Below are 12,781 nucleotides of genomic sequence, written 5' to 3'. Positions count from 1 at the left end.
CATACAGGCAGTGAGGAGAATGCTCAATTTGAGTGCTTGGGATCCAGGCAGAAAAATGGTAAGACAAAGGCCTCATAGATATGAAAGGAAGAGACCACCTTGCAAATAATGAATGTGTCGCATGAAGGACAACCTTGTCCTTGTGGAGAACAAGGGAGGCCTCCAGGAAAAAACAGCCAGATCGGACAACTTGTGAGTGGAAGTAATGGCCACCAGGAAGGCAACTGGCAAAGAGAGACTAGTCACAGGGAGGAGTCACAGTACATGAAAAATAAAATAAAAATCATGCAAGACAGAAAAACCCATGTCATATTGTGTCTGCCTCCAATGGACACTAGGTCAAAACTGGCTAGCACAGAGTCTGTGGAGGGGGAATAACCTAGAGGCGGAGCCAACATATTTTACTATTCCTAGTGTCAGCTTCCTAGTAGCCAGGTCTTTTCCCACAGTGCTGTGCCCCCCCCCCCCCCAATGAAATACGTGAGAAGAAACAATCTGTGACTTTTAAATGAAAAAAAAATATTAGCTAAAACTGGAAGCTAAACTTTCTTATAGAAGTAATAAGTCTACCTTATCTCCCAGAAAGTCTCCACTGGTGAATCTGGATTCCACAGTTCAATGCTGTCCGGTTGATGTAGAACCAATAATGCCTATTGAACAAAATACAAACAATAATAAGAACAAAAAGATGCTACTATAAAAATAAATCAATTCAGGAGCATCCCAGATATTATTAAAGGGGTTTTCCGGGCAAAATTTGTTTTTTTTTTGTTTTTTTTTTTAAAAAAAGGTTAGATGTATTAATGGGTTAATAAATGCACCCATATACCTTTAGCAGTGTTTTCAGTGATTTCTGGGTGTCTCTGGGAGCTCCTGTTATCTTCTGCATTTGTTTACTAGGTGTAGCCTGCTGCTATGTAACTTCCACATTAGCTCCTTCTCACCTCACTCTCCCCCCCACTACTAGCCCATCCCAAACTACTCAGTCCAGCCCCCTACCCCATTATATATTTACCACCTCTCTTCCTTCCAGTCTTCACATGACCACCCCAAGTATATGGGTAAATATATACTACTGATAAATTCTGTTATTTGGAGAATAGGTGGAGGGAGGGTGTTTAGATTAGTGTAGGTTTTTGTTTTTGTTTTTTTAATGTAGATTGTGAGACCCATATAGGGATCACAATGTACATTTTTTTCCTATCAGTATGTCTTTTGTATAATGGGAGGAAATCCACACAAACACAGGAAGAACATACAAACGCCTTGCAGATGTTGTTCCTGGCAAGATTTGAACCCAGGATTCCAGCGCTGCAAGGCTGCAGTGCTAGCCACTGAGCCACCGTGTTGCCCCATAGGGATTAGTTTTTATCCCAGACAACTCCTTTAAGAATGTGGGTCCGTCTGCATTTTCCTGCCTGGTGAGGTGAATGTCGGCTACCATATCCAAGTGAGGAATTAAAGGCGAGGAGATCACACATTATAGGAATAAACATAAGACAACTTTTTACATTACATGTGTGGAAGCTTAAGGGTGAAATGTAATACTGCATGAGAACAAGTGGGAAGCAATATGTCAGTACTAGGGCAACACACAAGAGGCTTCATATATAAGACATTCCATTCAGAAAAATGTAATCAACACAATAGTTACGCTGATCCAACATGAAGGATTGTCATTAACCAATTTAAAGGGCATTGACAGTAAAATCAGAAGTAAAATTCACCTCCATGGCTTCTTGTGCTATCTCTGGCATGTTTGTCTGTGGGACCAGCTGTACCAGTCCATTTATTAGCTCTGCAGTACTGTTCTGAGTGTCAGGTCCAGCTTTTCCTGGGTTCTGGAAACAGACACATATAGAGGGGAAAAAAATCAAAACGATCTCCCATCTCGACTTAGTAGTAGTATTCAAGATATTGCTGTTATGTCTTTTTCACTTATGGGTCAAAACTATGATACCCCCAAAAAATCTACTACTAGGTATTATCCTATAGCTAAGTCATCAAATATTGTGATTTTAGAAAACTCATTTAAGTTTAGAAAACACAATTAGAAAAAAGTCCATCTTATTAAAAAAAAAAAAAAAAAAAATGATTGTGTAATTCCACCCATACATCAAGTCAAGGCAGCCTGACATGCTATCATAGCCATCAAGATACAGATGCAAAAGCAAATTATATGGGAAATACAAGTTACTTACATACAAAAGCAGCTTTGGATCTCCATGGATGAGTTTGACCATAGACAGCAACAAGTACTTATAGCTTCTTGTCTCCAGGTCTGTGGGTTTCTCTTTAAATTTAAGGTATGGCATTTTCTCTTTAAACGTAAGACTCTGAGGAAAAATTCCAGCACACTGTCAATAAAAGGAACTCTACCATACATTTAGCATAAGCAGCTAAGAAACACTCATTTATCATTACAGAAAATAAGGCTAAAGCATCTCAAGATCTACCATCATGTCTTGGTAAGATTACAACAACTGCAGCTTGGGGTCAGAGCATCCTTACAGGAGAGAAGTTGTGTGATGACATGACAAAAATACTTGTCACTGATACAAGTTTCCATTTAAGGAAACACAGAATTGGCCCAGAGGCTAGTAATATCCTATTTTAATGCAACACCGTGTTGCTGTGGAGTCATGAACCTACACAACATTATCTATAATAGTCAAAACTTGTGCATGAAGACCAAGGCATCCAACACCTAAATGTCTAGAGAAGAATTTCACTTTTGAAAAGCCACATTCAAAGGGCAATTTTATACTTTGACCAAAATGTTCTTGAATGTTAATGGGACAGAACCAGTAATTTTTTTCTAGGAATTATGCAGTAGAAATGGTGAAAAAGAGCAGACTTCCTACTTTTATGATTTAAAATATGATTTTTTTTGTTTTTTTAATTGTGTAGGGGGTGTTGGGTTATTACGTATACTACAAAAATGTTAATTTATTTTATTTTAGTAGAAAACAGGCTTTAATAGGCCTCCCTACCAAAGCTGTACTAAGCATTGCCAGACAGTGTCCCATACATCTGTACTCACTGCATATTTTCAGCATGTATGGAGTTGTCCAAGGGTGGGGCGGTCACTTCAAATAGTTGGATCTCCATTTTTATATCAACTAGAACAGATTCTTATAAGATACCCAAGAATTCACTGCTGGAAGTCCTTTCCATGGCAAAGGACCAATTGCAGGACGTGGGTTTCCTGCATTCGGGGCTCTTACTGAACAAAGTGTATATTTAAAGGGGCTCTATCACTAGGAAAACTCATTTTTTAACTAATCACACCTTTGCATAGCCGTTAGAAAGTCTATTTCACACCTATCTATAGTATGTAGATTGCCTCAGTGGTTTCTGAATAAGTCCGTTTTTATTCATATGCTAATTAGACTGGTGCACGATACATCGTGCACTCCTCTCCTGCTGTTTCCTATGGGAGACTGCTGCTGCTGATGACTCAGCTTCCTGTTTGCTTCACACACATAGGAGATAATAGAAGAGAGGAGGCTGCTGGAAACTTCCTGTGCTGGCTGGAGGCTCATTAGCATATTAATAAAAACAGACTTATTCAGAGACCACTGAGGCAATCTACATACTATAGGTAAGTGTGGAATAGACTTTCTAAAGCCTATGCAAGCATGTGTTTCGATAAAAATGACTTTTCCCAGTGATAGAGCCCCTTTAAGTACCATTTTCAGTATGTTCTGCTACAGGGAGTTGATCATTTCTACTTTCTGTCACTTCAAACGATGGCAACGCAATTTGTCATTAATGTAGTTCACTTAAACTTACATTGCTGCAAAATGAGGTATATGGTGCAGCAACAGAAATGCGCATAGGCAAAATGAAGAGGGTTAAAGAGGTTTCCTAAATTTGGGTCCTTAGGATAAGTCATCAATATGAGACAGCGGGAGTCCAAGAACTGGCAGACCACCCCCCACTAATCAGATTACAGTGCTACACAGCAAAGGGGACAAAGCGTATATCCTCAATACACAGTCTAGCAAAACCCCTATGAAAACAGAACTTCAGATTCCTTTCCAGAGTTTATATATGTGGCATATAATTAGATAGCTAATAATACTGCCTCTAAGAAGACTGTGTAGGAAACACGGTGATACATCGCTAACCTCTGTAGAAATTCATCAGTATTGTACTCTCTGTACCATGAAAACTAGAGCTAGAAGACTACAAACAGCTCACAGCAGAATCTGCCCTTATATTTTTGGTACATTAAATGAAAAAACAAACATGTGAAGTCATCACACTGAATGTAAAGTGAAGTATTAAAAAAAGTAGTCAATCTGTATTAGCAGAGATTTGTTGTCTAAGGTGTTAGATCGAGCATGCATATGTTCTCAATGGGTGTACAAAATGCCTGAGATCTCTTGGAAGAAAAAAGAACCAGGCATTCTGAAATCCAACATACCCAATCCTTGTCCCTCACACATTTGCTGATAACCCTATAAACACTAGATAGCTGGTCAAACCTGCCAACATTCATTGAATGTGTACAGACACCTGAACAGGAAGTGTCACCAATGTCTGGAGCAAATAGGTTCGAAATGTAAAGTATTGATTTGATCAATATTTAATTTATTTATTTTTAATGCCCATTGTGTTAGAATTAGAGATATGTGATGTATCAACTTATTACATGTTTGTACTTATTAAAATGAGAAAATAGGGTCATAAAGATGGTCTCCATTAAGTGTTCTTAAAGAGGATAGTTATTACAAAAAAAAAAAAAAAAAAAGTTAACAAGTGCTTGCATGCTATACTATAGACTTTAGCGATTCAGTATCCCAAGAGCAGAATGTTCGGACTAATTGTACAGGAATTCCAATGTCAACTGTGTAATACAACCCCATATATGCCTTCTGGGAGGGCCTCAATAAAACTCTTCAGCACCTGCAGCCATGATCGCCAGCATCTGCTTTAGAGGTTTGAACTGCTACATAGAATATATTATGTGTTAGTATGTGTGCTCTATTCAATGATTATAACTTACCTCTTAAACTAAAGTGCCTACATTATTTTATTATCCACATCTTGTAGAACTATTACTTCTACAAAAGCAAGAAGTCTGCAACTTTTGTAGAAGGGATGGGCTACGCAATACTTGCTCAGACAGGTGGCCACTACCCACTGCACAAAATGGAAGTATTAGCAAAACTATGAATGCAATTTTCTTAGGTTACATTTTTGCACTAATCCTCATTGTATGCTGTTCGGATGTTATCAACTATGTTTAAAGGGATTCTACTAGAGGTGAGCGAGTACTATTCGGATCAGCCGATCCGAACAGCACGCTCGCATAGAAATGAATGGACGTAGCCGGCACGCGGGGGGTTAAGCGGCCGGCCGCCATCAAAGCGGAAGTACCAGGTGCATCCATTCATTTCTATGGAGCATGCTGTTCGGATCGGCTGATCCGAACAGTACTCGCTGATCTCTAGATTCTACCATTAAAGCAACATTTTTTCTAATGACCACGTCGGAATAGCCTTAAGAAAGGCTATTCGTCTATTACCTTTAGACGTGGTCTCCACGGTGCCATTCCTTAGAAATACCGTTTTTAACCGGTATGCAAATGAGTTCTCCGCAGCAATGAGGGCGGGCCCCAGCGCTCAAATGGCGATGGGGGCGTCCCCACTGCTGCCCGAGAGCTCACTCCAGCGCCACCTCCATCTTCAGCTGCAACCCCACCTCTTCTGTCTTCCGTCTCAGTCCAACTTCCGACGCCTGCGCAGTACACTCCTGTATTGAACTACGAGAGCAAGAGCGGCCTCCCAAAAATGGCTGCCGGCTGGCCGCAGTACGCTCCTGTTCAATACAGGAGCGTACTGCGCAGGCGTCGGAACAAGACGGAAGACAGAAGAGGCGGGGTTGCAGCTGAAGATGGAGGCGGCGCTGGAGTGAGCTCTCGGGCAGCAGTGGGGATGCCCCCATCGCCATTTGAGTGCTGTGGATCACCCTCATTGCTGTGGAGAACTCATTTGCATACCGGTTAAAACCGGTATTTCTAAGGAACGGCGCTGCGGAGACCACGTCTAAAGGTAATAGACGAATAGCCTTTCTTAGGGCTATTCCAATGTGGTAATTAGAAAAAATGTTGCTTTAGTGGTAGAATCCCTTTAAATTCAGCTTCAATTTATATGTAAAAAAATACATAAAAGCTACATTTTTTGTAGAATGAAAAACTGATAGAAAAGCACATAAATGTTTTTAATAACTACACAACACAGGTCAAATGGTCACTTATTTCCATAAACTTTCTATCCTCCATGTATCACACTGTTAGCATACTATACTTCACAAATCAGGCATTTGCCAATGATCTATATACAACACATATGGAAAGTCTTCATATCCTTTCACTTTTTCACAATTTGTTATTTTGATGTCGTGTATTATAAATAGTTTAAAAAACAAACACCCCCCATCAAAATGCACTCAATACCCCATAATATAGATGTGAAATCAGAATTTTAGAAATATTTGCACATTTACTAGTAAAATGTAACTTCTTTTTACATGGACTTAAATATGAATTTAGCTGGGGGGGGAGGGGGATTTCTCTCATTTCTCTTGACTATATTCCATCTTGAGGTCACAATGACCTCAGTAATTCTTAAATGAAAGTAGCCAGGAATACCCTGAATGCTCCCCCTTAAAGGAGTATTCCCATAACTCTTGTTCTGCATCCTGAAGGCTCTGTGCTCTCTTCACTTCCAGGTTTCCTGGCACATTGGTAGGCGGGGTTTCACTTGCTCTGCTATCTGCTATGCATTACCCCAGTATGAAGCTGATGTAGAAACTGATGTAGCAGAGCTGGATTTGGGTCAGCATGCATTACAGAGGTAACGGACTCCTTATCTCAGCCCTCATCAGCCAAATTCAATAAAACTGGCTGATAAGTGGAAAAGCTGAAGATAGACAGCACAGTAATCCCGGAGCCCTCACCTCCCCCTCCCCTATCTGAGGAGCTGCGTTACTTGTTAGACATAAGGAGCACTCAGGCCCCCCCCCCCCCCCTTCCCTGAGAGCAGGCAGACTTGGGAAATGACAACCAACCAAATTTTATCCAAAGATAATCAATAGCCCCCAAACCAAAATAGCCATAGCATAACAAAAACTAAGGGTCATAATAAATTATAAAAATATAACAACAAATATTTATTTAGAAATAATACATAAACATATACAAAACATACATTACAGAAATTCTAGAGGGCAGCACAAGTGGTGTCTGGCTGAAACAGTCAGACAAAAAACCGAAACCCTCTCACCGGTGATGTACCCGAAGTAACAACCCAAATAACAAGATCGTATTAAATATAGATATAAACACTGCTTGCAAAATAAAGAATGCACCTAGAAATTAGCCTGAGTAACAGACTTCAGGGGATAATGTCCCATATAGCAAAAAGTCACTTTATCAGATTAATAAATTTATAATAGGAACCAGCCCCAAGAAGAATCTGTAATAAATATATACAACGTGTGTGAACAATGCTTTACAAAGGAATACACTAATAGGTAACCTAAGTCAAATGATAGTACATACCTACAGACATTGTTGAGCAGTGTGAACAAGACAATAATAAAGGGGTTAACTCCGAGACATTAGCGGTGAGGAAACCAAAACACCCCGACGCGCGTTTCACCTTAGCGTGGCTTCATCAGGCAATGTCATTGCAAGAATCTGGGCTTTATGGCAGAGTGGCCAGGAAGAAGCTTATTCACCTAAGAGACTGTCAGACCAGATTCTCTGGTCTCATGAAACGTAGATTGAATTTGTTCTAAACGATACTGTCTAAAGAAGACCAGACAGTGCTGTGGGGCTGTTTTTCAGGGGCTAGGACAGGAAAAATGGTCAGGACAAGATACAGATAGAATAAAATAGATATATTCTTAATGAAAACTTGTCCTAAAGTGCTCTAGACCTCAAACTGAGCCTAAGGTTCATCTTCCAAAAAGACAATGACACCAAGTACACAGCCGAGACAACACCAGAGTGGCTTACGCTGGGTTCACACCAGCGTTTGGGTCTCCGTTATCAGGGTTCAGTCTTCTGCATGTAGAAAACAGAAACCTGTCATGCAGAGTCCGGCCGTGAGCACCGGTGAGCGTTTTATGCTCTCCGCAGCTAAATAGTTTTTTTAAACCGGACACAGAGTACTGCATGAAAGTCAAAGAAAAAGATATATCAGCTCACCCTGTGTAGTAGTTGTAACTCCACCGTATCCTGAAGAGCTCGGCTCGCAGGTGAACCACTGCCTGCTGATATTGAATCCACAACGAAAAAGAACGCCAGCTACTTTCAAGGATCGATGAATGAAAATCCGTGGATTTTCATTCATCGATCCTTGAAAGTAGCTGGCATTCTTTTTCGTTGTGGACAGAGCACTGCATGTCTGACTCTGTGTCCGGTTAAGAAAAAAAACAGTTTCGCCGTGGAGAGGATAAAACGATCACCGCTGCTCATGGCCGGACACTTTTCAAACCCATTGAAATGAATGGGTTTGAAAGATGCCAGCAAGTTTCAGTCTCCAAATTTCAGTCTCCTGCCCTGTTTTGTGCAGGAAACAGAGACCTGCATAACGGAGTCCGGGGCGCAGATGTGAATGAGCCCTGAGGCACACTTTATGAATGTACTTAAGAGGCCCTGCCAGAGCACTGACTTGAACCCAATCCAACATCTCTAGAGAGAACTGAAAATGGCTGTATACCAGGATCTGCAGAGAAGAATGGAAAAATATTCCCAAATCCAGGATCTAAATATTTATGTCAATTAATTATTTTATTATAGGATATTAAGTACATAAGGGGAGGAGGAAGATATATATATTTGTAATTTTAATATAAATATGTGAAAAAAGAAGTTAAAAGGTCTGAAGACTTTCCACATATACACATACATTACCGGTAATCAACTATGTTTAATCATGATTTATCAATTTGTCTATAACAACATATTAGCTGCAATTCTTGGATAACTGGTTATTCAGAAACCACTGAGGCAATTTACATACTAAAGGTAGGTGTAAAATAACATTTTTAAAGGCTATGCAAGCATGTGATTAGTTCAAAATGACTTTTCCCAGTGATAGAGCCCCTTAAAAAAAAAAAAAAAAAAAAAGTGTATAGCAACACTGCTAAGGGGAAACAGATCTAATACGTCATTAGGTAATGTGAAAGTGTTCTCTCCAACTGCTTTCTTCAAGATACAGCACCACATCATTCCATAGGTTGTGTGTGGTAGGTTGGCTCAGTCCCATTTCACTTCAATGGAGCTGATCAGCAATATCAGACACAAGCCATAGCAAACGTGTTGTTTCAAGAAGCAGCAGTCATGTTCTACTAATACTGTTTGTAGTCCATTTAAAAAGGAGTCTGCCAATACGGAGAAACAAAACAGAAGATAAAATGTAAAAGTAAGTTAAAAAAAGACAAAAAAAGGACTAAATAAAACTGAAAAATGAAGTGAAGAAATGCTCATGAACAACCAGTGCAGCTCTCTTAAAAAGTTACTGACACAAAAACTACTGACATATACTGTTGCCTCATTACACTAAACCACTACTGGTGAAAACATGCTGCCTTTTGTATCTGAAATGAAATGATGTGACTAATCGTGGTAACTATACACAGAAAAGTCAAGAAAATCAGAAGCCTTTTCTGTGGTAGTTACAATGGGTCATACTTACAGCAACAGAAGCCCACTGCCATGCAAAACAGTGACTGGTTGGCATCTGATCATGTGACCGACAGCAGCCAATAAAAACAAAGCAAGCAAAAAGACAAAGCACCACCAATCAATGACAGTTGCCACATACAACTCCCACTCCATCACTATCTTATATCTCAACCATATTAAATCTTTTTCAAGACTTGCTACTTTCTATATCTGTAGGAAAATCTGATTACAGGTATGATTCACACTACTTTATTACATTTTATGGTTAATGGCCGTTGTTCTCATCCTTTGACTTTTGAGAGCAACAGACATTAAAGGAAGTCTATCATTGGAGATTTCGTTCATTCTCTTCACTGCCTAGCAGTCGCCTCTGTCTTCAGCAGGATCCAAATCCGGCACATGCGCTGTTCACTCCTGTGAACAGGATTACGATAAGGATGGCCAGCAGAGAATGTGCTGTACGCACGACCCAATTCTGACATAGCCGCGTGTACAGCGCGTGCATGGGATTTGGATCCTGCTGATGAGAAAAGCGGCTCCTAGGCAGTGAAGAGGATGAGCTAATCTGTATGAAGGAACTGCCCAGGAGGCAGCAAACGTATAATGCTGTGGTGCTCGGGCACAACGGTATGACGCTGTGGTGCTCCCTGAGATTCATTTACATATGTGCAAAAAAAAAAAAAAAAACTATATAAATTTCAAAAACGGCTGCGAGGAGGAGAGACTTCCTGTAATGTCTGTTGCTCTCAAAAGTCAACGGATGAGAACAATGGCCATTAACCATAAAATGTAGAGAAGTAGTCTGGTGTTTGCATTCACTCAAGTTATCTTATTCACGCTTTCTTAAGCCATATTTGTTTACTCTTGCAACAGAAGAAAAAGAAAATAAAATTGACAACTAAAGTTGGCAGATCATTAGCCAATTTACGCAGACTCAGATCAATGTTTTATTAACATGCCCCTCCTGATTAGGGCGGGTTCACACCTGCGCTTGGTCTCCGCTTTCAGGTTTTCATCTTCTGCCCAAGAAACTGAACAGGAGACGGAAACCGGCAGTCAGTTTTCAAACCCATTCATTCGAATGGGTTTGCAAAGTGTTCACCCTTGAGAGTCTTCTGCCTCTCCACTGCGAATCAATTTTTTTTTTTTTTTTTTGTTTTTGTTTTTTGTTTTGTTTTTTTTTGGGGGGGTGGGGGGTTAACCGGACAAAAAGTCGGACATGCAGAACTTTGTATCCGGTCAAAAAAAAAAAAAAAAACAGTTTCGCAGCGGAGACCAGAAGACCCTCACGGGCGGACACTGACTGCCAGGTTTCCGTCTCTTGTCACCAGAAAACGGAAACCCACAAAGCCGGGTGAAGATGTGAACCCGCCCTTAGGCAGTTGTTTACGTTGATGGTTGGATTGCTCATATCAATCCTCTGCATCAAAGATTTTTATCTAATGTGTATGGCTACATTGCCCAATTTTAACTATTAGCTACAGCTGCAGTCTAAAGCAATATAAAGAGATTAAACTGCAAACTCTTGGACTGCAGTTGCCATTCAGTAGTTAAAGGGGTTTTCCAACTCATTTTTATTTATGACCTATCTTCATGATAGGTTATCAGTATGAGACCTCTGGGGGCCTAACATGCAAGACCCCAACTGATCAGTTGTTTGAAGGATCTGTAGCCAACATATGTGAACTTTGACTTCTTCACTGTTTAAATCACACTTAGTAGTGCCATAAAGGCTTATCACATGACCTGATCACATTGTTCTACACCTCCGCACACTAAGCTAACATTTCTCATCCTATTTTACTATTTCTACTTATTTCTCAAAACCTGACCCCTCAGTCTAGAAGTTACTCTGCACTCCATGCACTTGGTATCTGTAGACAGGTACTGGCTGGTGACTACTAATTCAGCTTCAGTTATATGATCTGATTTATTAAAAGATGGCGGCTGGACCATTGTATCAAACAAGCCCTCTTACCTCTTGTGTCTCCCTATTTCCTCATAGATTGTAAGCTCTAGCAAGAACAGGTCCCTCACTCCTATTATTTGACATGTTAATTCTTTGTCACATTATAATGTGACAAAGGCTGTCTTGTTCATGTACCTTCTGATTTTTAAAGTCATTATTATAGTAGCCATAGTGGTCATGTAATATTACAACTGTGTTCCATAGAAGTCAATGAGATGAAGCTGTAAGTACATGGCATGGCCACAATTTAAATAGTAAGGAAGTCACAGAACTTGTATGAGCGTTTCAGCCCCTTAAAACAGCTGATCAGAGGGCAAGGGGTGGGTCCAGGATGTCTAACCCATGATTATCTTACTGATGACTTATCCTGAAGATTGGTAATCAATAAAAATTAGGGGGGAAAACTATAAGGTCAAACCCCTGTGTGTGGCCTACATCTAAAAACAAAAACAAAAAAATCAAACAAAATAAACCACCATCAAGATCAGGTCAAGTGCCATATCAAAAAGCACTCCAGAATTTTTTCCACTTATTTAATGCGGGGTAGGCTATTACTGAAAAGTACAGTAAAGGCTCTTGTGTATACCAGTTTTATCCAACGTGCCATATGTGGATTGTCTGCCACCTTGGCTCCTAATTTCCTCCTCATATGGAGCCTCTAATGTGCATTTTACATTATGCCTCTGTCTCTTCAAAGACAGAGTAGTAGGGTCTCTTCACACTGCACCTGCTCGGTTTTAAGCCTTATTTCAGAGCAGCAAGTGATAGGAACAGGTGCTCTAGTGTCACCATAGAGTGTCCTCTGACTCCTGCTTGTGATAGATATTGTTCCTGTTTGTGATAGATATGAAGTTGCATTTCATATTATATACAGGAGATTATGCATAAATCACAAAAAGTTGGTATAGGCAGGCAGTAAGAATCAGAGAGGTTTTAATACTCTGCAGGTAACTTTACCATAGTATTGTATTTCATCAATGCCTCCTTAGGCAGGGCAGAAACTATTTGCAGCAGCACTTTATGTGTAGGGGGAAAAACAAAGGAGGAAGAACCTGGCAAGGAGGAGGGGAATATGAGAGCAGCCAAATTTCACAGCTGATGATGTA

The 12,781-nt window shown here is 40.1% G+C and overlaps 1 protein-coding gene across 3 annotated transcripts in view; it reads right to left on the bottom strand.

The window, feature by feature from the left end:
• The window catches only part of NF1 (neurofibromin 1), a 151,261-nt gene that overhangs the window by 102,564 nt on the left and 35,916 nt on the right, over positions 1–12,781 (bottom strand). For all 3 annotated transcript variants that reach the window (XM_075264846.1, XM_075264847.1, XM_075264848.1), the window contains exons 13-15: positions 2,202–2,336; positions 1,728–1,841; positions 571–650 (exon numbers count right to left, since the gene is read on the bottom strand). In XM_075264846.1, the coding sequence (XP_075120947.1) occupies positions 571–650; positions 1,728–1,841; positions 2,202–2,336 (329 nt within the window). The remainder of the gene's footprint in view (positions 1–570; positions 651–1,727; positions 1,842–2,201; positions 2,337–12,781) is intronic.

This window comes from Leptodactylus fuscus, chromosome 2 (assembly GCF_031893055.1).
Source record: "Leptodactylus fuscus isolate aLepFus1 chromosome 2, aLepFus1.hap2, whole genome shotgun sequence".
Classification (NCBI taxonomy): domain Eukaryota; kingdom Metazoa; phylum Chordata; class Amphibia; order Anura; family Leptodactylidae; genus Leptodactylus; species Leptodactylus fuscus.
The sequence above is the reverse complement of the archived record's forward strand: the minus strand, read 5'-3'. Positions and strand labels throughout refer to the sequence as shown.